Here is a 26,862-nt window from a genome sequence, read left to right as displayed (position 1 = left end):
TGGAGTCCAAAGGCTGAGGCGCAGAGTTTGTGGCACATGGGGCATGGGACGCCCATGGTTACGGGAGGTGCGGTGGTGGCCTGGTGACGGCGTTCACGCGCAGCAGCAAGACGTCAACGTCACTCATCTTCAAAGGTGGTGGCGGCATGGTGAATGTGGGTTCGCCAGCTGCTTCTGACAGAGGCAGCGAGTTCTAGTTGCTTTGGTGTAATGCCAGCCCACTTCAAGTTTGACTTTAGCTGATCCTTGAATCTTTTCTTTGGTTGGCCTTGTTTCCTGAGTCCAGCTGACAGTTCACCATAGAATATCTGTCTTGGTATTCGCTGTGGGTCCATGCAGATGACGTGTCCAGACCATCGTAGCTGGGCTTTGAGGACCATGACTTCGATGCTGGTGGAGTTGGCTCTGTCGAGGACTTCCTGGTTGGTGATTCGGTCCTGCCATCGGATCCTCATGATTGACTGGAGGGAGCATTGGTGGAATTGCTCCAGCTGCTTCATGTGCTTCTGGTACAGTGTCCATGTCTCACAACTGTACAGGAGCGAGCTGAGGACCACTGCGTTAAACACTTTGAGCTTCGTCGCAGTGCTTACACAGCTGTGTTGGAGGACTTTGCAGCGCAGCCACCTGAGTGCCTGGCTGGCCTTTTGGATCCAGGCATTAATCTCATGGTTTAGGGACCCGTCGTGGGCGATGGTGCTGCCCAGGTACTTGAAAGTGTTGATGCTAGAAAGCTGTGTGCTGTCGATTGTAATGCACGGCTGGTTAGTTGGCCTCCCTGGTGCAGGTTGGAACAGTACCTCTGTTTTGCTGAGGCTGATAGTCAGGCCAAACAGTTTTGTTGCGGTGGAGAACCTATCCACAATGGTTTGGAGATGATTTTCTTGGTGGGCCACGAGAGCACAGTCATCTGCGAAGAGAGCTTCCAGGATGAGTCTCTCTGTTGTCTTTGTTTTTGCAGTCAGGCGGCGAAGGTCAAATAGTGAGCCATCCAGTCAGTATTTGATGTAGATGCCCAGGTCTAGATCCATCATAGCATGTCGTAATACTTGGGTGAAAAATAGGTTGAATAGTACTGGAGCGAGGACACAGCCTTGTTTCACGCCATTGGAGATGTTAAAGCGATCGGAAGTCTCTCCACCAGATAGGACTTCCCCTGTCATGTCAACATGAAAGAGCTGGATCAGTTTGACGAATTTTGCTGGGCAACCGAGCTTGCTGAGGATCACCCACAATGCATCCCTGTTCACTGTGTCGAACGCCTTTGTCAGGTCTATGAAGACAATGTAGAGACTCAGGTTCTGCTCAAGGCATTTTTCCTGCATTTGCCTCACTATGAAGGCCATGTCGATGGTGCTGCGATCTTGTCGGAAGCCACATTGTGATTCAGGCAGATTCTGCTCTGAAACAGATGACAGGAGTCTGTTGAGTATAACACGGTCAAGGATCTTTCCTGCAGTGGAGAGTAGTGAGATGCCTCTGTAGTTGTCACAGGCTGCTTGTGAGCCTTTGTTCTTGTATAGGGCTACGATGGAGGCATCTCTGAGTTCTGGGGGCATGTCTTCCTCTTCCCATATGCTGGTCAGCACTTTGTGGAATGCCTGGAGCGCCTTTCCATTTAAGGTCTTGTACACCTAGGTTGGGATCCCGTCTTTACCGGGTGCCTTGCCTGCACTCATTTGTTTAATGGCTTTTTGGACTTTGGCTAAACAGATGGAAGAAACCAATAAGAAGGATCAACGGCTGAGAGGGCGACACAGCAAAGCACTGTGGAGTGCTTGGGGCATGTTGGAGCACAAAGGACAGCACGACCATCCAAAGCAGCTGAGGAAGTCTCCAGACGTAACAATTTTTCGTGCCACTGGACCCAGGCTTCCAACACCGAGAGTGGGACTGTCTCTGTGCATTGGCTTTTCCACTTAAATCTCCTTCACGCACAAGTATCTTCGTCCACACTCATCTATCCTAACCCCGTCCACCCTCTTCAAGACCTGCGGCGATGGGGGAGTGACGACGCAACAGGTGGAGGTGACCACTGGCAGTTGTAGTCACGATCCTGCACGTAGGCGGCCCACGGACCAGTGGTCGCTCGGCCCTGTGGACAGCAGGGACGTAGGCAGAGGCCACACCCCGGGCAAAGGCTTCGACAGGCCGGCCAAACCTTGTGAGGGTAGCCATCGGGTCATCGACCCATGGTGAACCAGGGCTTTGCTCACCCAGCATGTGAAGACTTATTCTTTCTCATAAGTCCCTTGGAAATGTCCTGGATTGTTGCATTGTTACTAATAGTAAAGTCCATTACATTGGATAGTTCCACAATGTTTCACTTTCTGTGTACAATGTTCTCCTGGTTCTGCTCATTTTACTCTGCATCATTTCATTGAGGTTTTTCCATTTCAAATAGAAAACCTCCAGATCATCATTCCTTACAGCAAAATAGTATTCTATCACCATCATATACCAAAATTTGTTCAGCCAATCCTTAACCGAAGGACACCCCCTTGTTTTCCAATTTTTTGCCACCATAAAGCACAGCTACAAATATTTTTGTACAAACATTATTATCTCTTTGGTGTACAAATCCAGTAGTGGTATTGCTGGATTAAAGGACATGTAATCTTTTAAAATCCTTTACACATAATTCCAAATTGCAGAAGATTCTCTTCAAAAGTGAGATGGAAGAGAGATTGTGAGAAATGTAGGTGATATAAAACAGAAAGTATAAAAATTTTTTAAAAGACATAAAAAAGAAGCTCCAAACCCAAGTTCCTTCACCTAACCATTTCTCTAGAGTCCAAGAGTGACATTGGATAAAATTGGGCCATGAACATAAAAAGGTTTAAAATCTACCTATGGAGCTGAAACAATATTTAGCATGACTCATTCACAATTCATGATCTTCTGAAGGTTATTTCATAGCAGCAGTGGGACCATGACATTAGAAACACATTCTAAAAGTTCAAGTTCTTCATCCTTCCTCAAAGAATGATAGAGTCTATGATTTGGGAGAGACCTCAGAAGTTATCTAAATCAATCTCCAACCCAGTTCAGTAATCTTTGCTCTAGAATCCTTGACAAGAAATCATCTAACCTCTGCTAAAATTAATGAGTCTGATACCTCAAGGAGCCATCCTCTCCAAATGCCAATTTTGGAAGTGAATTCTAATTATGCTACTTACATCAATGAATTCTGTATCAACTGTGTGTTCAACCCTTTGTGAGGAGATGAAAGAAATGAAATAAATGGTCCCTGACCTGAAAGAATCAGAGATAAAAGACTAATATTTTTAAAACTGCAAAAATAACATAAGCCCATATATTTTAAAGTATTTGATCCTATGGTAATGGTGCCACAATCAGCTAAGCAACATTAGTTTCTCATTATCTTGTAGATGTCACCAGTCTCTCTCCATTTCTAAAGCTATTTGAAGCCACCTTATAAAATCAGAGCTAGCCAAGATTTCTATGGGTCACCATTTCTACAGTGGCATTCATATTGAGGAGATGAGTATATTTTCATGAGAAAGAGAGAGTAAGATTCTCTGTGTGGCAGAGTGGTACAGCTCTAGGGAGTCTGGTTACACAAGTGGCTTTCCTGGTGTGTCTATGTTCATGGTCCCCTGTGTCATGCATGTTCCTAAGGGGGAGTCTTTTGTACAGTGAGTGTGCTTCAGGCTGCTGAATGTCTTAATAGAGAGTAAACATCAACAGTGTTATGTAGTGATGACATGAAGCCCTTGATATCTTCTGAGCTCTTCTATATTCCCTTGGGTAAATCAATGGAAAAGATAGTAGGGCCCATAGATGTAGAATAGATAAGCACTACCTGTGTTCTGTTTCTCAAGTCCAAAGTTGTCCCTCTTATCTGTTGCTGATGCCATCGAGATGTCTCCATTGCCTCTCTGAGGTGGTACAATCTACATGAAGATCCTATCCCATAATAATTCAATTTAATTCAAATCAATGAATTTTAAAAGCATTTATTAAACCCTTACTGTTTGCAAAGGATTTGTGTAAGAAAATCTATAGAGAGATTAAATAGATGCTACTCATAAGGAGTTTATAATCTAATGATGAATAGGGTAAGGATATATGTTTTCAAAAGACTATGGCACAAAGAGAAAGTGATAAGTGCAAAAGGGAAGTCTAATGAAAATATTCCAGAAATTTAAGAACATGAGATAACTTTCAGCTGAATGGAAACAAAGTTCATTTGGGAAGACTCCACAGACAGGTAGCCCCTGAATATAGAAATGAAAAGGCAAGGATGAAGGGGAGTCCTTTCAAGATGCAAAATGGCATAATTGTTCATGGCTGAAATAAGACAGGACAAGAACAGAAAATCATAGGATCTATTGTTGTAATGGCCTCTTGAAGATCATCTACTCCTCTGATGCCCATCAATATGTTTCAGTATTAGCATCTTTAAAATATTCTTAATTAACACTTCAAGCAATTGTCCTTTATTTCATTCCAATGCCACCACAATACAGGAATTGTTCTCTCAAAGATTATCAATGAATTTTCAACTGCTAAGTATGAAGACCTTTTTTCAATCTTTATCCTTCTTAACCTATTTGCAGCTTTTGACATCATCAACAACAATAAAAAAATCCCTTCCAAGATACTCCTTGATTTCAAGGATATAACAATGCTATTTCCTAATTATTTGACCTTTCTAACCATTTCTTCTCAGTCTCCTTTGAAGTACAACACTAGATTAAGGGTGATATTTGGGACTCTCTAATTGTGTCATTCAACACTTTCCTGTACCCTCTTCTCTTTCTACCTCTTCATTCTTTCACTTGATGATCTCATCTGCTCTAATATGCTTCTAATAGGTTGAGTGATCATCCTATATGTGTGCAACCCTTATTTCTTTATTGAACTCCAATCCTTTGCTGCACAGCTCTACTGAGATATTCTGTAAGGATCTCAAACTCCATATATTGAAAACAGAATTCACTCTCTTTCCCTCTAAATCCACCTTTCCTCCCAACTTCCCTATTTTTGTTAAGGGCATAACCACTCTTATAGTTACCCAGGTCTACAACATAATAGCCAAGGCTCACAGTTCATAATTTATTCAATAGCTAATGGGTAACTATCAAAGATATTTTTTACTAAAGAAATCATACAGCAGAGTGATATGGCAGAAAGAACTCTAGTTAGAAGGCTTAGGTTCAAATTCTGTCTCTGATACTTACTACCTAGGTAACCCTGGCAAAAGTCACTAGACCTAAATGGGCCTTAGTTTCATCCTCTGTAAAATACAGACATTACTCTAAGTGGTCTATGAAGTCCCTTCCAACAGTCATTAAATGATTTTAGATAAGGAAGGCTACTTGGTCAACTGAGTGAAGGATGATTGGGAGACATGAAGACCACAGTCTTACATCTAGGTTCAGAAAAAAAGTCAGTTTCATAAATACAGAATGGGGTAATGCCTAGTTAGATAGCAGTTTGTATGGGGGGAAAAATAAGGGGTTTTAGTTAGTTGTAAGATGAATATAAATAAATAGTGTGATATGGTAGCCAAAAGAGTAAGTGTGATCATGGGCTACATTAAGAGGCATAGTTTCCAGGAATAAGGAAGTGGTGGTCCCTCTGAACTCCACCCTGGTCACCCAATCTCATGTATTATGTTCCATTCTGGTTACCATGATTTAAGGACATGGATAAATTGGAAGTTATCCAGAGGAATAACCAAGATGGTGAATGATTTGAGTCTATGTCATATGAAAATCAGCTGAAAAAACTAGAGATGTGTAGCTTTGTGAAGAAGACCTGGGGCTATGGAGTGAAGGAGAGAGAGAAATAGGACAGGATAGTTGTTTTCAAGGATTTGAAGGGTTATTCATGTGGAATCAGGATTAGACTTGTTCGGTTTGGCCCCAGAGGGCAGAACCAGGAGCAAATGGATGGAAGTTGGGAAGAAAACAATTCATACTTGATGTCATGAAAAATTTTCTAACAGTTATATCTGTACAAAAATGGAATGGGCTGCCTCCGGCTACTGCTACTGGATTCCCCTTCATTGGAGAGCTTCAAGCAAAGGATGGATATCTTTGTGGGTATACTGTAGTGAGGATTCTTTTCAAATATAGATTGGACTAGATAGCTGCTGAGGTCCCTTCCAACTCTTATTTCTGTGACTCTGACTAGGTTACTGAAATAATTTAGAGAAGAAAATATGGAGGCTTAAATGAGGATGACTGCAGGAGAAAAAGAAATCAGAGGGGAAAATGAGATTTTAAGGGTTTGTACCTAAGAAAAATATATATGGTGGTTTAATTTTGCTCCTAATGAAAAGAAATCTATCCTGAAGCTTAACTTTTAAATGAGTACACTTGGCAGAGCTAAGACCAACATTAAAGCCATTGTTCTCAATTTATTATCTGCCAGTCACTTCAGAACCTGGTGCATTGCAGTATGACTATTCTGCCAGCTTAGGAAAGTTTCTGTTGGAAAGTCATCCAAATAAAAAATCCAAAGACATTTCAAACTCTGAAAAAGCATTTTAAAATATGTTTTTTCTTATGAGGTAGGTGACAGTTCTTGAGATTTATTTATATACATATATATATATGTGAATCTATTATAAACAAATATGTGTATATATCTATGTATAAGAATTAAGGATGCAATTTCAAGTAATTAAGTTTAAGAACATGTAGTCTCCTTGAAAGTGCCACATCATAAGAGCTATAAGAAACTCCTCATAGTCAGTAGTAGCCAAACAAATTATAAGATTTGCAAATCTTGCACAATACCATACAGATAGCATATAGAACTTTATATATATATGTGGATATATAGCCGTATATACCAATCTTTGAAAATAGAGTCATTTTAATTCCTATGAAGTTATTATTTAACTGAAAACAAAATAATTATGCTGGCAAACCCCTTGATCAGCTTTATGGCATAAGCATTTAAACTGTCTGGCTATATTTTTAATAATCTCTAAATCAATGAAAACAATTCTCAGAACTAGAATCAAAATGATAAAGAATGCCAAAGAATTCCTAAAAACCCAAGAGAATTATTTTGTGGCTCTAGGGGAAATGAATTGAAAAAAAAATATTTTCTACCTGTTAGGAGGTAAAAGGACTAACTTCTTTTTTCCTCCCTAAAAATCTGGAAATAATTAAAGGAGAGGTAGAGGGCATTATAATATAGACCTATTCAGGGAACTCACAGGCTCATAACAGTTAGGAAAGACCTTAGAGATCATCTATTCTGACTCCCTCATTTTACAGAGGAGGAAACTGAGATTCACAAGCAAATGCTTAATAAATGATGACTGAATCACTGCTGAACTGACTCTTATCAGAAGACTGGTACAGCTCTTATATTGGTAAGAAAAATATACAGATTCACCATTTCTAAAAGAGAAATTGGAAACATTGGTATTGTATTTTAAAAGAAAAAGAAGTTATATCTTTTAAAATAACTATAGAATGTAGTTATGAACTCATGTTTAATTTTAAGGGGAAAAACTTATTTTTCTATATATATTTTAAGTTAAAGATACAATTGCAAGTAATTAGCTCTAAGAACTAATTTGGGCCCCAAGAAAGGGACCATGACATAAGAACTGTAAGATATCCCCCATGGTCAGTGATAGCCAGACAAATTACAAGATTTTAAAATATTGTACAACACTATGAATGTAGTATGTGGCACTTTAAAGGGCTTAGTCTAAAAAGACAGGAAAACCTAAATTCAAAGGTACCACTGATGCATACTAGCTGTGTGACCCTGGGAAAGTCACTTAACCCTGTTTGCCTCAGTTTCCTCATCTTTAAAATAAGGTGGAGAAGGAAATGGCAAACCATTCCAGCATTTCTGCAAAGAAAACTCCAAACAGAGTCACAAAAGGACTGCCACAACTAAAACAACTAAACAACAAACCTAATCTATCCCTCTGCCTCGAGGTAAGCCCACATTCAGATCCTCCTAGGATCCAGTCTATCTCCAAAGGAAATTCCCCAAACTATGGCTCCTTCCAGGAAATGGTGTGATTTTGGGGAAATGTATCCTTGCCTCTAATCCTCAAGCCACAGCTGAGGGCCATTTCCTCTTATTTTGAGATGAACTTTTGTTGTCTATAAAGACAAATACAGTGTCTGCAGAGAGATATTCCTTCATATAACTGAAGGCTTATGTTGAGTCGTCCCTCCTGCCCACTTCCACAGCAGATTATTTCCTTTGGTCTTTCTATGTAGCTATTATCCTTCAGTCTCTTTAAGGACCTTTGAGATTCATTTCACATGCCTTAGAATTTCAGTGCAAAAGTTTAAAGAGCACTGGATTGGAGGAGGGAGAACAAGCATTTATTAAGTGCCTACAATGTGCCAGGCACAGTGCTGGACACTTTACAAATATTGCCTCTTTCAGTTCTCGTAAAAGCCCTAGGAGGTAGCTGCTATTATCTCCATTTTTTTTACAGCTGAGAAAACTGATACCTACAGAGATTACACAGTTTGCCTAGATTCACATAGTCAATAACTATCTGAGACCAAATTTGAACTTGTGAATGAGAGGGCCTGGGTTCTAATCCCAGTACTGCTATTAAGTGGCCATGTGGCATTGGGCTCCAATGAGATCGTGTTTATAAAATATTGTGCAAAGCTTAAGGAACAGTACAAAATGTAAATTATCATTATTATTTTTATTAATTGAAAATTCAATTAACTTCTATGGACTTCATCATCCTCATCTGTTAAATGGGAGAGGAGAGGAGGGTTGGATGAAACAATCTCTAATATCCCTTCCAGGTTTAAATCTATGTTGCTATTATCCAATCTCAATAGCACAACTATCCACCAAGCTATGGGTTTTTCCAAAAAGGAGAAGCAATTCATTTCTATTTTGTACCAAATATCGTGACTGAGCTTGTAGGCAAAATGATTTGTTTGTTCAGTAAAGCATTTTCCTGAATGTTTTTTTCTGCCTCTAATCCTTGTTATTAAAATGCTGTTTTAGTTTTCAAACAAACACCTCAGTGAAGGGCCAACCTCAGGGAAAACTGCACTCTGTAAAGACTTTCTATCTAATATCCCTGGAGTTTTATTTCTGCTCCCAGTTCTGAGGTTGGAAACAGCTAGAGCAGAAGGATTTGCTTCTGGAGAAGTTTGTCAACAACCCAATCATCTAGCTTAAAAGTGTCAAGAGAAGAAAGGAAGGTCTGACAAGAATTGGGCCCAATCAATTAATCTTTAACCATTTTTTATGTTACAGACTTCACTGATTGTCTGGTGAAACTTATTGATCCCTTCCAAGACTACTGATTTTAAATTGCATATGATACATGGAGAATTACAATGGAATCAAACTATATTAAAGTATAGTTATCCAAATATTATGCAAAACAAGCTCATGAACTGCAGGTTAAGAACTCCAGGTCCAAAGGATTGGTTCTGGAGACATATGCTACTATATATGTTCTTGACCCTCTTCTATACAAAATTTAAACTTTCAGAAAAATATAGGTATATTTATTAAAATGGCAGCTATCACAAAGTTGGGAAGAGCTGATAATATGTTAGATGACAAAACTAGGACTTCAAAAAATTATAACAAAATATAATAATAATCTGAACCTGATAAAGAAAAATTGGGGTTCAAAAAATCAAATATACAGGTATAAATTGGAGCATCATGTCTAAGTAACAGTTCATGTGTAAAATGGGTCAGGAATCAGGTGTAATGCCTCAGAAAAGTGGATAACATCTGAGAGAATATGAATATAACCATAAAAATAGAGACCAATCAGAAAAGACAGATGAAAACAGCCACAAAATTCTCTTGGAAAATTAAAAAATCAAAAAGAAGAAATGAATATTTAAGGAGAAATAAGTTAAACTTATGTAACATTTAAGTGTGGGTAAGTAATTTCCATACATTCTCTTATGATTTTTACTAAGCAAAACCAAAAATAAATAAATAAGAGGGTACACTTCTAAACAAAATATCTCCCATCAGGAAAAAAAAAGTCACAGCTCTTTGACCATTGGTTATCTCTCTGAGTGCCTCTAGTTTTTCCTGTTATGCCACAGTACTGCACCTTGGAAACAAAGGGCATGAAGGTAAGGAGCCTCAGAAAGAAGAAAATCACATAGGAAAAAAAAAGCATGGAGGAAGTGGGGCTTCATGAGAGAAAAAATTTGTATACATGGCAATTCATGTAGGACCAAGAAGTCAAAATCCAGTCTCAGAGAAAGGGATATTCTTCCATTGGCTCTTCAAAGTTAACCACTGAACCTATGAATTAGAGCATATCCTTTTCTACTTCCTCTGGGGATCTTGTTTTCTCAATTATTCCCTCCTCTATCAATTGCAAGTGCTTTATCAGTGGTTTTTCCCATTTCCCTTCCTTCCAACATGCACAATTCTCTCAAATCTTGAAAATAACCTCCATTTTTATTCAGTTACTCTCATTTAGCTGCTCTTCTAATTTTCTCTTTATTTTCCAAGACTTCTCCAAAAGTAGCTTACCCCTATCCTACTGCCTCCATTTCCTCACCACCCATTGTCTCTTTGACACCATCCATCCTTGTTTTTAACCCCACAGCTCTAATGGAATTGCTCTCTCAGGCATCACCCATGACTGCCAAATCCAATTATTTCTTTCTTTACTAAACTTTAAAAACTGTTAACCACTCCTCTTTTTTCTTGACACTCTCCCTTCCCTTGGTCTCTAACCCAATAAAGGAGCCTAGCTCCAAGCACAGAGTCAATATCCAAAAAAGATTTATTGAACCAAATTGAAAATCTAAGCTAATCTTGAATAATGCACACTGTTTAGCTATCATAGATACTCCCTAGTGATACACAGAATTAGTAGTCAAATCTTTCCAGACTAGGATTAGGAAGATGGCACTAACCATAGATATATAAGACTCTCCAAAATCAAAGGCTGTTGGATCCACAGCCTTCCCTCCCACAATAACAACAATAAAAAAAAAATCAGTCTATGAAATGTAAAAATCAAGCTGGAACCTGACATTAAAGGTCCCTTTCCTTCAGTACAATTGTTTTATAGTTGACAAACAGAATATTCTGTTGACTCAAACACAGCTCACCTGAATCAGTGTATCTAATTCCTGTGGGCCCACACATTTATGGTCCTGAAGGAACTCTGCCTTCTCCAAGGCGATTGTATTCTTCTGGCTGCTCTCAAAGGGTTGTTCGAGTGCTCGGAAGACAAGACCTCCTGTGACCAGATAGACCACCACAACCACAAAGATTGCCACAACTGTTTTCCACTTCATGACGGTCTGTAAACCCTGGGAGGTATTTTCCATGCTGGCAACCACTGTGGCTCGAGAGGAAATCGAGAGGCGTGGGGCTGGGTAGTGCCCGTTAGTGACACTCTTGGGCTGACAAGTCGGTGCCGCCGCAGGAACAGCCACTGAAGAAAAGGGGGATAGAAAAATAAAATTTGTTTATAAATATAAAATTCAACATGTGCCTAAAACAAAACACAGATTTTTTTTCCCTTGGGGCAGCTTTCAAACTTGGGGATTAAAAATTAGTTTGCCAGTTCTGCAATTAAGGCACCAGAGCAGTTGCTAGTAGCCTGTTTGAACAGCAGAATGAGAAGGCAGGGAGCCTAAGGAGGAGAGGTACACACATATTAAAACACCCATTCTTTACTTTTATGCATCCTTCTACATCAAAACTTAATAAAGCATTTTCTCTGATTTTCCATCATTTTCTCCTCCTTAGATTTTATTTGATGATAAGCATAAGATACCCACAAAAAAAAAAACTTCACATTTAAAAGGCTCATATCTTTGGACTCGATACAAATAAGGAAACACCTGTGGAAAATAAGCATTATAAAAAACATCACCTGTAATGCTGGCGTGTGCCATAGCAAGTTTCAAGAGCTAAATGGTAGCGAGTAAGACCAGAGAGTATTTCTAATTCAAAACAAGCTTATTATTCAGTCTTGTATAGAAATACAGGTGCATTATCCCAAAAGGCCAAGGAAAAAACCATAAAGACAGAAATCCAGAACTGATAAGGAAACTTTGCCCTTCTGATAGCATTTACAAGAAAGGAAGAAGGGAGCTGACCACAGTGAATAATATTGAGACCAATTAAATGAATTTTTCCTAGGGGCCCATGAATAAATGTATGACTGGAACCATGTCTTACAAAAAGTAGGTAGTCCTTTAGTAAATATTGTTGTACTGAACAGTTATAAAAATGTGAAAACATAGAAACAAACTCCTTTTGATCTATTAGTAATAGATTTTTTTCCCAGTGTATCATCATTTTCTCCAGATTAATGAATCTTGTGATATTCTCTAAAATAAATTATTCCTTTCAGTGGTGATTTCATTATCTTGAAAATAAACCAGTTCTCTCTAGGATTTAACTGCAATGGCAAAAAATTCATGATAACCTTTTATATGAATTTTTATAAAGAATAACAGAAATGTATGCTCGTACAGGAATCAATGCCCTGCCCCCTCTACCCAGGTTTCAGCCTTTCTTCATTTTTCTCCCTCTATGTAGAATGTCTGCCATAGCCCTTTCAGGTTGCTGTGTAAATAAGGTATTAGGAGATGGCAAATACGATTACCCAAGAGGAACAAATAATTTAACTCCAATGGGAGCTGAGTTGAAAATATCTCATGTTCTAGAAACTTAACTGGGACAAATGCTGGCATATATGGCATGCTACCAAAAGGTTGCAAAACTATTCTAGATTTTTAAAAAACTACATCAATATAGTAACCTGTAATGAAATGCTTCAAAGTTTAGAAGATGGTCTAGGCAGCATTGTGCATACAGCACAGAACTTGAAGTCAGAAGAAAAAAGAAGGGAATGAGTAAATTTTTGTGGCATCTACTATGTGCCAGGCACTTTTACAAATATTATCATTTGAGCCTTACCATAACCATGAGATGTAACTGCTATTATTATCCCAATTTTACAAATGGGGAAATTGAACTTTGTGGGTGTTTAGTTATTTCATTCATTCCCAACTCTTTATGATTCCACTTGGGGTTTTCTTGGCTAAAATACTAAAATAGTTTGCCATTTTGTTCTCCAGCTCATTTTACATCTGTAAAATGAGGAAACTGAAGCAAACAGTGTTAAGGAACTCGTCCAAGGTCACATACCTAGTAAACATTTGGACTCAGGAAGATGATTCTTCCTGACTTCAGATCTGGCACTCTATAGCTGGCACACCCAGCTATACAGAAATTGAGCTTGAGAGTAGACAAGTGACTTGTCCCAGGTGGCACAACTAATAAGCATCTCAGGCAAAATTTTATCCCAGGTCTTCCTGACCCCAGGTCCAGTGTTCTATCCATTGTACCACCTAGCCAGACTGGATACTAACTAAGGACGTCTCAGCCCTAAACCTATGCTCCTATGATGCTATCACCTGGGTTACAAAAGTCCTGACTGTGCCATTTATCAGCCTCATGACCTTGGATAAGTGCTTAACCTGTCTATTTCCCAATTTCTCCATCTATAAAAATAGAGGTAATGATAATTTCACTGCTTTATTTGAACAATTAAATGAGCTGAAATATTCAAACCACTTTGTGTTGGGGTTTTTTAATCTTTACTTTCTGCCTTAGTATCGATTCGAAGACAGAAGAGCAGCAAGGGCTAGACAATTGGGAATAAGTGACTTGTTCAGGATCACACAACTAGGAAGAATCTGACATCAGATTTGAACCCAGGACCTCCTTTCCCTAGAACTGGTGCTCTAACCATTGTGTTACCTAGCTTCAACCCCTTTGTTAATCTCAAAACAGATATAAAGATGCAGGATATTTCAAAGATATTTTAATCAATCTTTTCCACTCATAATTCTTCAGTGTCTTGTCATTCTCACAATGACTTCCTGTGTGACCAAGGGCATTCTATTTGATGTCTCTATATCTTAAGAGCTTAGATCAAAGAGCTGGAGCTAGAAGCTACCTCCAAGGCCAAATAATCCAGCCTCCTCATTTTGCAGAAGAAGCTGAAGCCCAGGAGAATTGAGGAACTTCTCTAAAAAAAAAAATAACAGAATTTACTTTAGAAACAAATTGCAAATCTTAATACAATTTGGTAAGATAGTTTAAATCCTCTACATGAAAGGCAATAGAGAAAACCTATTACGCTGATCAAAACTAGCTTGTACTTATTTGTTTTATCATACTTAATGGAGCAGTTAGTTGGCACAGAGGATAAAGTTTCCTGACTGCAGTCAAGAAAGCTCATCTTCCTAAGTTCAAATCTGGCTTCAGACACTTATTAGTTGCGTAATACTGGGTAAGTCACTTAACCCTGTTTGCCTCAGTTTCTTCATCTGTAAAATGAGCTGGAAAAGGAAATGGCAAACCCCTCTAGTATCTTTGCCGAAAAGATACCAAAACTGGTTCACAAAGTGGTGAACATGACTGACTGAACAGTAACAACAATAGGTGTGTTTAATGGTTGTTGTTGGTTTTTTTAGGGTAAAGTTGTCTCTAAGCAGTTTTTTACTTACACTACCCACAAATTGGACATTGACTTTTGTAAAAAGCAAAATTTTTGTGATTCCAAGGAGAAATTTAGCCTCATCACCCTCAAACAGGACAGGTCATATGCACTGACTTGAGCATGGCAAGCCCATGCCAAGGTCAAGAGTTCTCTCTCCAATGGGAAAGAATGCTAACCACATGGAGAGAAAGAACTATGGGAGCAGAAATGCAAACACAAAACATATGGCATCACTTATCATGTATATATATGAGTATGTTGGAGGTTTTGGCTTTTAAAAATCACACTATACCAAAAATGAATAATATGGAAATAGGTATCAAGTGATAACATTTGTACAACCCAGTGGAATTGCTTGTTGGCCCTGGGGTGGTGGCGGAGGAGGGGAGAGAAAGAAAATGGATCATGTAAACACGGAAAAAATATTTTAAAATAAAATTTTTTTATAAAAGAGTTTTCTCTTCAAAGCCCTTGCCCCACATCACCAACTACCTGATGGACACCTCTTCCAGGATGCCTCATAGGTACCTCAAATGCAATATGTCCTAAACAAATTCATTACACTTCCCCTCAATTCCTCCCCTTCTTAACATCCTTATTTGTTTCCAAGAGTTATCATTGTCCTAGATGTATAACCCTGAAGTCAACCTCAATTCTTCAATCCTATTTTAGGTCTACTTATTGCCTGGCCTGTTCTAAAAGCCACCTAGTCTCCCTGCCTCCATCCTTCTCCAAACCAGCCTCCACACCACTGGCACAATGACATTCTGAAATTATACATCTGACCATATGCCATTTCCCTACTCAAAAAGTTTCAGTGACTCCCTTTACTCACTAAAATAAAATGCAAACCTCTCCATTTGGAATTTACTATCATTATCTGACTCCAACACATCTTTCCCAACTGATTTTGCATAATTCCCACATGCACGCACACATCCACACACACACACACACACACACACACACACACACACACACTGTATTCCTAGTTTATGGCATTCCCTCTCCTGACTCTATGCTTTTGCTCCCTACTTCTTCACCTCTCAAAATCCCTTGTTCATTCAATGCTCTGCTTAATTTCCATCTTCTGTATGAAGGTTTCTCTGATCTGAACCTCACCCCCAGCTATTAGAGCTCTTGCCCAAAAATTTATTTTATATTTACTTTTGTATGTTCTGTATTTATGTTCTTTGTCCATGGTCTTCCTTTCCTCCATCCTTCTCCAAGTTCAGTCGAATATAAGTTTTTGAGGGCAGGAACCATTGCCCTTTTTGTCTTTTGTCCCCAGTATCTAGTACATAGTTAAGATTTTGGCTTATAATTGGTTATTTTTTAATCATTACTTTCTATCTTAGATTTGATATAAGTATTGCAAAATAGAATATGCAAGTGTTCCAAAGCAGAAAGGCAGTAAGGATTAGGCAATTGGGGTTAAGTGACTTGTCCAAAGTCACACAGCTATGTCTAAGGTCAGATTTGAACTCTTGTAATAGGTTCTTAACAACTTTTTGTTAAGTTAACCAAATTGGTAGAAGCAATGGGAACTGGCAACAACTGTAAGACAAACTGACCAAAGGTCAAGTTCAGAGAATTCCACTAAAGCAGAGACCAAAATTCCAATGAATTGGGCTGGATCCAGAGGAAACATCTGGGCAGCAAAGGGATAGAAAACCGAGGACAAAGAATCTGTGCAATGGGTGGTCAGATCTGATCAAGAATTCAGAGAAAGAAAAAAATAAAAGAATGCCACACTAGTAGCTAAAATAGAGGGAGATCTTAGCAAAGCATTTCCTAATCCTGGAACTCCTAGCCGGGGGTCAGAATCTGTCTCACAGGGTCCACAGAGGAGTTTGAGGGCCAAAGTGAGTACATTTGGCTAAAGAAAATGAGTGCGGGCAGAAGTCATTTAGTTTCTGGCGTGGGCAAAATGGTCACCTCTTCCTACAGATGAGAAGGACATTTTCTCAAGGTAGTGAACAACAAACACTTCACGGAGGTGTGAGATCTTTTCCAGCCTATGGAGAAAGCTGACTACTATAATTTTCTTAGAAATGACTTTTTTTCCAGTAAAAATGCCTTAATAATTGATGAATCATAGAAAGTGATTATGGCCTATCATGTTTCATGGTCTCAAAAAGCAAAGTGCTTGATAGAACCAAAAGTGATAGTGAGAAATGAGAGAATTAAAACAACAGAAAGTATCCTGCTGACTAATTCAGTTAAATAAGCATTCAGTTACCAAATTTTACTTTTGTCACTTTCTTAGTTAGGCTGGAAGGATGGAGAGGAGGTAGGGATGGGGGCTGTTTTTGCTGATAGCCATAATAATTTTTATAGATTTGTCTCATCCTAAAACATCATTCATTTTTTTAAACGCTTACCTTCTGTCTAAGAATCAATACTAATTATCAGTTCCAAGGCAGAAGAGTAATAAAGACTAGGCAATTGTTAAGCCCAGTCTTGTGGACTAATTGTGTGTGTCACACAATTAGGAAATATCTGAGTTCATATTTGAACTCAGGATCTGCCATCTATCTACAGGTCTGGCTCTCTATCCGCTAAGCCACCTACCTGCTCCCATTCACTTTTTAAAAAATCTATCCTATTTTCCCATACAGTCTGTCATTTTATTATATAAAACACATATAAATGACCTCTTTTTCCTGACTCCTCACTAGAATGTCACCATCTAGAAAAGAGCCATAATTAACCAGCCACACAACAAGGCATACAGGGGTAGCAAGGTAGTACAGTGGATAGAGCACCGGGCTGGAAACCAGGAAGCCCCATCTTCATGAGTTTAAATCCAGCCTCAAACACTTACTTGCTGGGTACCCCCTGGACAAGTCACTTAACCCTGTTTGCCTCCATTTCATCATCTGTAAAATGAGAAGAAGGAAATGGCAAAACATTCCAGTATCTTTGCCAAAAAGAATCTCCAAACAGGGTCACATAGAGTCAAAAATCACTGAAAATGATTAAACAACAAAACGGGACATTTATTGATTGACCCAGGCAGAGTACAAGTAAATCTGCCCTGGAACCACTAAGAGGATGGATGCACTCACCTAGTCTGGAGCATGGTCCAGAATAATTGAAGATTAATGTCCCCTATAATCAGGAGCTCTAACTAGACAAAGATGTTAAAAAAAAACCAGCAACACTAAATTGCTATAGACAAATGGTTTGGGGGAGGGGAAGGAGAAAGAGTAGAGACAGTGGCAAGTGATTCCCTAATTTATTCATTGAATAGACATTTATCAAATGTAAACTAATGCTGTCCCAGGGTTAGGTAAAATGATTTGTCTAAAGCCACACTTAAATTTCCCCAGAGGATCTGCTCCTGACCTGGGAAAGGGGAGAGGAGGGTGCAAAGCTCTCATCTGGTTGCCCACTACATCTTTATTTGGTTGCCAATTTATAAGTTGTCATGGCCAGAGAAACCTTTACCTGGTGGTCAAACTTCTGAGATTAAGCCTAATTATAGTTCACTAGGCTGGTGATTAGCAGCATGCAGAGTTTATCTGGGACTGTACTTGAAGCCTGTTTAGCTTATTTAAAACTGCCAGAACTTACGTTCTAGTAGCACTGCCAAACCCCAGAGTCACCTCCATACCATAACGAGTCATGGCAGAAAGAGATAGGTTCAAAGAAATGAAACCATGAAGCATTATGTCATCCACAGGAGGCTTGAATTTCTCCCATCACATATTTTATTTTGTTTCTATCCTTGTTAGAAATGTGTAGGATGTGGAAGAGAGAAAGAGAAAGAAAGAGAAAGGGGAGATGAACAGAGAGGAGGAAGGAGATTTGGCTTTTGAGACAGAGAACCTGGGATCTTAGACATGCATGTATGCTCTTGAACAAATCCCTTAACCTCCTTAGACCCTAGTTTTCTCAATTTATAAAATAAAGGGGTTGGACTACATCACCTCTGAAGTTTCTTCCAACTCTAAATGTATAATCCTATTAACCTATGGCCATGTGGATGAACCTATGGCACATGTGCCAGAGGAGGCTGCTCCTTTCCCCCCTCTCCATGTGCACTTGAGGACATTTCTCCAATCACCCACCCCTCTGCCCAGTAATCCAATTAGAGCTCTTCCTTCTCTTCTCTGGGGTAAGTCAGGGGGCTCCATGTAGCATGAAGGTTGCAGTTTGAGCACTCTAAAAGGTTCACCATCACTGTACCTATGATATTCTCACTCTAAACGTTGGTCTACCTTCTAAACCTCGCATAGAGTGCTTTGAAGTTTACAAGAAATTTACAAATTTTTTTTTCCTCACAGCAACCCTGAGAAGGAGGTACTACAGTATCCCCATTTGCAAAAGTAGAAACTTGAAGGAAAAAAGAGTTGAAGTGACTTGAGCAGAGTAACATAACTACTGAGTGTAAATCACTTTGCTTTAATATTTAGGGAGGTTTGGTTTTGTTGGTTTTGGTTGTTGGGTTCATTGGGGGAAAGGGGGCTGGAAGTAAGTATTCCTAGCTGGAGTTTTTATTTAGAGGAACAACTAGAATGATAATATGAAGTTGTTCAACTCAAGGATATACTTCCCATAGGGCAGGAAGTACAGCTGTAATTTTCCCCCCTCTTTTCCAATATCTAATCCCTCTTCTTTTTTTCCATTTTTCCTCTGTACTCTCACTTACCATTCTTTCCACTGACAGAGTCCCCCACAAAACTATAAAAAGGATAGACAAGAGGGACAATTGTTGCAACAATCTTAGAAGAAACTTTTTTCCCAAAATACTCATTTAAAGGGCACATCCCCACAAAATGGAAAGGAAGAAGTGGGTAAGAGGAGATAGTCATTTGCACACCTTTATAGGAGAGAGCGTCTGAAAGATAGAATCCTCCCATCTATGAAAATTCTGTCGGCTACTATAACATCATGGCAATTTTTCCAGTCTCATTTTGAATATAAGATCTTGGATGGAATAGGAAATACTATTTTTTTTGTTAGTAGTGACAACAATGAAATTATTAGTAACTTGAATCACCCCAACTGACCCAACCAGACTACATTTTGGATGTACCTGGTTGAAATACATTCCAGCAATCTGAACTTGTTATTGATGATTGCTTCATCTTCTATTTCAATCAGCATGAACCAGTCAGAATCAAAAAGTAGGGAGACATTTGTGGTGAGATTTATATACTTATAAAGAGTGGACTGGTCTAGACCAAATAATCTGTAAGAACCCCTCTGTCAGCTTTAAGTTTCTAAGAAACCATCTAACACTGTCTCAATTATAGTTCTTGAATTCAACTGAACAAACATTCACCAAGTGCCTATTGAATGCAGAGCGTTTTGCAAGGCACTGGATGAGGTGTACAGTTGAGATAACAAAGTCTCCACTTTAATAAGACATAATAAATAAATAAATATTCACTGTCCTGCAAATGCTCAGACAATGGCATTTAGGCATAGTGGGGAAAACTGTAAGAAGGCTGTTTTGATGGGATTTATTTTGTTTACCTGAGAGGCAACATGGTACACTGGATAGAGAGCAGCTCAAATGCAGAAAGATTTGGTTTAAGTCCCATTTTTTCTGACATATATCAACTATATGGCTCTGGTCAAGTCACTTAACTTCTACTGACCTAGGTTAGGGGTGTTGTGTAAAGCACTTTGCAAACTTTGAAGCCTACATAAATGCCTGTTCTTCTTGTAACTATTATTATTAATTAGTTGGCTAATGACTTAATTGCCCAAACCTTATAGTGCTCTCTCTCCTGCTTCACACAATCAATATTTATAGAGCAGTATAGGGATGTATTGGTCAATGTTTAACAACCAGATTGGTGGAGGAGGAGAAATGTATGCACACACTTTTAAGTTCCATCTGTATTAACACTTTCTGAAGTCTAGGCAATCAACAAAACAATAAATGAAATCTTGATTGGTAGCAATTGATTCGTGAGGGATAAATGCTCGAACTGAAAATTTAACAATCCTATAGCAATCCAGTTAGAGCTGGGTCCAGCTCAGCCCTGCTCAGGAGACTCTTTAAGACTATATGTTATCTGTATTGATCAAGGTAATTTACTCAACAGGAGATCCCAATACCAAGATCTGGACAAAAATAAGTTGATAGCTATTACTGAAATGGAATGAATAAATAACTGGATGAATGGATGAGAAAGCATCTACAAGCTTACTCTTTGCAAAGCCCTGAATAAGTATTAGGGATACAAACAGAACAGTAAGAGTTCTGCTATGAAGGTGCTCACATGATGGGGAAACAAAACATAGAGAAGGTTTCATTTGCAAATTGTTTGAAAAGGTCTCATGGACCTTAAGATGAAGTGGCAAATAATATTTAAGGCAAAAGCAACTTATCTGAATAACAGGAATTAGATTTAATAATTAATTATACACCATTTTCTTAAAAAAGAATATTCCCTCATCCTCCTCTTCTCCCATTTCCTCCCTCTTCACGTTTCCTGCCCTCCTAAGGAAGTGAGTTATTATTCTAGACAGCTAGGAGGAGCAGAGAAGAAAGTGTGGGCCCTGGAGGCAAGAAGACCTGAGTTCAAATTTTCAACCTCAGACATTCAAACCCTGTTCAAGTCATTTCAACTATGTTTTCTCCAAGTTTCCACACCTGTAAAATGGGGATGCCATCAGTACCTACTTCCTGAGGATCAAATGAGATAACATTTGTAAATTACCTGTAAATTTTAAAGCACTACATAAATACTGATTGATTACCATTATTATTATAATGTTCTCCCACCACTTTCTCTAGTATTAGAGAGATTAAATGTTATGAAGAAGGAAAAGCCTGGGGTTCAGAATTACTGAAAGTAAAGAGAGATCTAAATTTGAATCCTGCCACAAGTTGCTGAATGTTTGAGCCTCAATTCTTAATCTCACATACATAAACTGGGGATAAGGATGCCTCTAGCACCTGGCTGGCACATACTATTTTGAAATTCAGGTGAAAGAATATATACAGCATATCTCAAACTTCACAGCTATGCCCATGTCAGCAATTATTAGCATTATTACAGTAAATTAAAATATATTGTTCATGTATTCCTCAAATCTAGAGAGTTTTCAAAATCTTGATTTTGGCTATTTGATCATGGAAAAAGTTAATGGTCTTTCATCTGCTTATTTTTAATGGTTTAAGGAAGGGGATCTTTTAATTTTGTTTTTATTTATTTTAAAGGGAAACCTAGTTGCAACCCACTTGTGGAATGGGAATAAAAAAGACAGAAACAACCCTACCCTTAGAAAGTCATTTACCAAATAAATACAAAACCACTTTTTCAGGAGAGGAGGGGGAACTCCAATGAGGCGCTGGGTTATTACACATTACTCTCCTTCACAAACTCCAAGGTCAAGCCAAAACGCATTCTTGTTCTTCCCCATATGCAACATTCCATCTTGCTTTTTTTTTAACTTTTGCATAGACTTCCCTCCTTGTCTGTCTCCCCTCCCCCATCTAAAATACTCTCCCTTATCTCCATTCTTTCTTCTCATCTCCACAGAAATACACTTACCAGCTGCCTCCTACAAGAAGACCTTCCTAATCTGTTAGAATTCTTCCCTTACCCCACTCCCAAAAAGTGACTTTGTATTTACTTGGTACCTATTTTGTATTCTTTTCTCTACCTATTTATTATTTTGTTTCAAGAGAATGTCAACTCCTTGATGGGAAAATGGTTTTTGTCTTTTTATTCCCAACTCCGCAAACAATGCATAACATATTTATGGAGAATTCACACAAGACAAGCTCTCTCACATGGAGGTCAGAAGAAGTGATAGAAGGAACTCTCAGGGTTTTTCTAAAGAACTTTGTTATCAGTTGTGAGACCTGGGAGACACAGGCACAGGACAGTGCAGCATGTCGTACCCTCATCAAAGACAGTGCTATGCTCCCTGAGCAAAGCAGAAATGCAGTAGCTCAAAAGAAACGTGAGCTTCCCAAATTTAGAGGCCTCCCTATCACAAAAGTTCATATGGACTATTTGTGCCCAACCTGTGGTAGAGCCTCCTGAGCTTATACTGGTTTGATCAGCCAGAGTTGGGCACCTTTTACATCAACCCCAACATAGTGATGTCATTTTGATCCTCAAGTATTAAGGACAACCAACCAGCCTATAAATGTTTGCTCTTTGTTGTTGAAAGAAGTATAGGTAGAGGGAAGGCAAAGAGAAATATCGATAAGGTATAGCTCCATCATGGCCACACCTCCATCAGACTTCACTTGAGATGAGGAGATGCTAGAGGTCATCTCCCAACATCTTCCTTGACCTCTTCTCCTCCCTCAAACCACACACCACATCGCCAACCTCCCACTCCAGTCCACACAAGATTAGCCTCTCTTTGAGAATCTAGGAGGATGATTAAGACTAATAGGCTCTCCCCTTCCGTCCTTTGGAATTAGAGAAAGAAAAAGAAGGAAGATAGTGTGGGAACTTTGGGAAGTAGGCACAGTAAAGGCATTACTACTATGAAGAGTCACCCAAGGACTCCAGATCCAAGATGGTGCAGGGAAGTCAAGCATTAAGTCTATCTAGGAGATCCCAAGTTGGTGAAACTTCAGAATGGAGGCTAAAACTAGTGGTTCTTCACACAGCCCCTTCCTCTTCTTCACTCTCTTCTCAGAGTAAGGATGTGTACTTGCATCAGGAGGCTCATTCTTCTTTCTTAAAAGTTTATTTATTTTTGTGTGTTTAAGAGTTTGCTTTGTTTTCTTAACACAGCAAATGTGATATAGGTATTAACGGCATTGCTAAATCACAGGTGCTATTACTAAAATTAAAGTGGGGTGATTAGGAAGCATGAGAAGGAAGGGAGAGATTAAAAGCTTCTGTATTTTGATAATATTGTTTCTGAATGGGCTTGGAATTGAAAAGAGCACTACTTACTCATTTTTGCAACTTTCTAGAACAGAGAGAAGATATTTACCAAATTCTCTAGGCAAGCTAATTGACAGCAGTAGTTAAATAGCTGATTGGCTGGACTGGCATTGAAGGAGGCATCTGCCCTTACCAATACAGCTTAGTTTGAAAAGAAAAGCACTCTTACCAAAAGTGGTGGAGAAGGGCAGTGGGGGAAAAGAAAGGAAGAGAGGGGCCAGAAATAAAGTGACATTTCCAGGGCAGAAAGTAGCCTGACCTATAAACTTTAAAAAGGGGTGGGGAGTAAAATTCACTGGTGTCTGCCAATTTACCAGCACAAGAACACAATATATTGCATGACTAAAATTGGTCTTTGGTTCCGCACTACTATGCATTGGGACAACTAGATGGAGCAATGGAGATGAGTTCCAAGGCTGGAGTCAGAAGACCTGAGTCAACTAGCCATTTTTGCCTTAGTTTCCTCATCTGTAAAATGAGCTGATAAAAGGATATAGAAAACCACTCCAGTTAATTTGCCAAAGGAATTTCAAATGGGGTCACAAAAAGTCAGATTTGACTAAAGTAAGTGATCAACAGCACTATGCCATTCCCCACACTTTCCCCCAACTCCTTTCAGAGAATCTTCTCCACTATCTTTGAAGTAATCTCATGCTTTCTTGGTCTTTGGTAAACTCACATCCACATGCTATCAAAATTAATGACTTACCCTTTCCAAGGAGATTCGCCATTTTCAAAAGGACCATGGGGAGAGAGCAATAATTAACCCTGAGGAATTATTCTCAAATGGTAGAATTTCAGGTAACATGACTGGCACCTAACCAGACAGGGATATTTTTAAACAGCAGATCCTGGTCTCTCTCAAATACCCTGCAGTGGACCACCTGCTCTGTGTATGAATAAGGCTGGCATTGGTCCTTTGTCTGAAAAGTAGAATACTATACTTAAAAAGAATACAGGATTTGGAGTCAAGATACAAAGGCTTAAATCCCAGCTCTTTTACTTACTGGATGTGGGACTTCATAAGTCACTTAGCCTTGCTGAGCTTCAATTTCCACATTTGCAAAATGAAGCTAACATCTGTGAAATCTACTTCACAAGGTCTCTACAAAGATCTAATGAAATAATATACATAACGCCCTTTAGCGCAACTTAAAGCACTATATAAATATGAGCTGTTTATAGTTTTGTCCAGCAACTTCACAAAATAAACAGTCTCACCATCCTCTCCCTACTGTTGCCTTCTATGGAGAATTAGACCTTTGGGAAAAGACAACCAACTCTAGGAAACCCATGTGATGAGAGTCCTCAGTGATTTTGATGAGGCAAATGAACTCTCCTTCAAAGCACAGGGAGTGTTGTGTTGTGGAAAAAAAGGAGACCAAATATGTAGTCAGAAGAGTTGAATTCCAGGACTAACAAGACAGTTAATATAACAAAGTAGAAAGAAGTCTTCCTGGGGAGTCAGGAGAAACTTGGGTTCAAATCCCACCTTTGACATTAACCATTAGCAAGTCAGTTCCTGTGTCTAAGCTTCATTTTTTTTATCCTTAAAAATAGCAATAATAATGTTTTTAACACCTAAGCATGAAATAATGGGTAAGTAAAGCTTAAGCCAGAAGCAGCTGTGGCTCATTCGTTAAGAGCAATGGGTCTAGAGTCAAATCTAATCTCAGATACTTCCCACCTATGTGACCTTGGGCAAGTCACTTAACTTCTATATGTCTAGGTGGCTCACTGGATAGAGTGTTAGGCCTAGAATAAGGAAAACGTGAGTTCAAATTCAGCTTTACATACTTCCTAGTTGTGTGATTTTGCCTAAGAAAAGGACCTACTAGAGAAGGAAATAGAAAACCACTCAAATATCCTTGCCAAGAAAAGCCCATGGATAGTTATGGGCCATGGGTACACAGGGTCAGACACAAATGAACAACAAAAAATTAGGCCACTATATAATAGTAAAGTATTATCAGTTCTGTGATTCTAGGCATGTCGTTCAAAGCCTAATTCCTACATCAGTGCCTCAAGTTGTGGAAGTGGCCCTAAGTTCTGAAGGGCTGTGGCACTCTACACTGTACTTGTGGATCCTACCAGGCTAGAAAGTTTTCAATCATAGCCTGCCAATGGACAATATATTGTGTGCAATGCCTAGCCTAGCAAAGGGTCTCTTTATCACAGCCTGATTCCTCTATCTTCTGAAGAATTACAGCAGAAGTCCTGGAATCTCACCATAGATCATTCCATTTTCCATTAATTTCCTCCAATATGGTGGATGTATCCAACTGCATGCTTCACCCTAAGAATAATTACCCTTTGGATTTCTTTTCCAAATACTTTCTCCTAAAGCTTTCTGGTCTCATCATCCTTCGTGTCTTTTATCTCATTTGATTCTCACAAGAATCCTGTGAGATAGGTGGAAAAGATATTACTCTCTGCATTGTGTATAGATTATTTTTTAAATGGAGGCTCAGAGAAGGAAGTAACTTGCTATAGGGTCCCATCATTGTTGTTATTTTTTAGTCATTGTCAGTTGTGTCCAATTATTCATGACTCTATTTGAGGTTTTCATGGCAAAGATGCCAACATGGTTTTCCACTTCCTTCTCTAGCTCATTTTTCCAATGAAGAAAGTGAAGCAAACAAGATTAAGTGACTTGCTCAGGGTCGCACAACTAGAAAGAGTGTAAGGTTGGATTTAAACTTGGGTCTTCCCAACTCCACGCTCAGAACTCTATCCACTAAGCCATGTGGCTGCCTTCTAGTCATACAGAGGTTAAAACTTGCTTGGGGTCACACAACCAGTAAGTAAGTGTCTGAGGTCGGATATGAACTCAGATCTTCCTAATTCCAAGTCCTATACTCTATCTATTGCACCACTTAGCTGCCCTGGGTCCCATGACTAGCAGGCCACAAAAGCCAAAACTGAACTCAGGTATTCTTGCTCCTAGTATATAATAAATTTGACTGTCCTCTATTGTTCTATCAACTATAAGCCTAGAAATATGTAGTACTATACAAAATTAAACTGTCATTTTTTAAATATTCAGATTTTATAGAAGCAAAAGTAAAAAGAATAATAAGAATCTTCATTCTGAAAAACAAAAGTGTTTTCATCCAGTATTTTACAGCATAGCTTTGCAATTCAGTATCATGCCCCTTGGATAGTCTAATGTAATTTCCTCTAAAGTAGATTCTCTAATGCAGTATTAGTGCTGCTGACATCAGCAGCATTCCTGTGATTTACTGCAAATGCAGTCATCGGTGCTAGGGATGAATGTAACACGGTGAAAGAAAAGACTGTAAAAGAGGAAAAGAATTCTTGTGGTATTCCTTAGGGGGTAGAGTGGAGTAGTTAAAGTAAATTAATACTAATTCACCTATCCAAAAATAGGGAAGAAATTGTAAAGGCAATTTACATCTCTTCTAAGTGTTGTTATTCAGTCTTTTTAGTTCTTTTTGACTCTCCCTGACACCA

General features: G+C 38.8%; 1 protein-coding gene across 3 annotated transcripts in view; it reads right to left on the bottom strand.

The window, feature by feature from the left end:
* KCNK10 (potassium two pore domain channel subfamily K member 10) overlaps positions 1-26,862 on the bottom strand; it is a 202,995-nt gene that overhangs the window by 121,019 nt on the left and 55,114 nt on the right. For all 3 annotated transcript variants that reach the window (XM_007472674.2, XM_007472675.2, XM_007472673.2), the window contains exon 2: positions 11,091-11,419. In XM_007472674.2, the coding sequence (XP_007472736.1) occupies positions 11,091-11,419 (329 nt within the window). The remainder of the gene's footprint in view (positions 1-11,090; positions 11,420-26,862) is intronic.

The sequence above is a fragment of the Monodelphis domestica genome, chromosome 1 (assembly GCF_027887165.1).
Source record: "Monodelphis domestica isolate mMonDom1 chromosome 1, mMonDom1.pri, whole genome shotgun sequence".
NCBI classification, from domain to species: domain Eukaryota; kingdom Metazoa; phylum Chordata; class Mammalia; order Didelphimorphia; family Didelphidae; genus Monodelphis; species Monodelphis domestica.
This window is presented reverse-complemented; position numbering and strand designations above follow the sequence as displayed.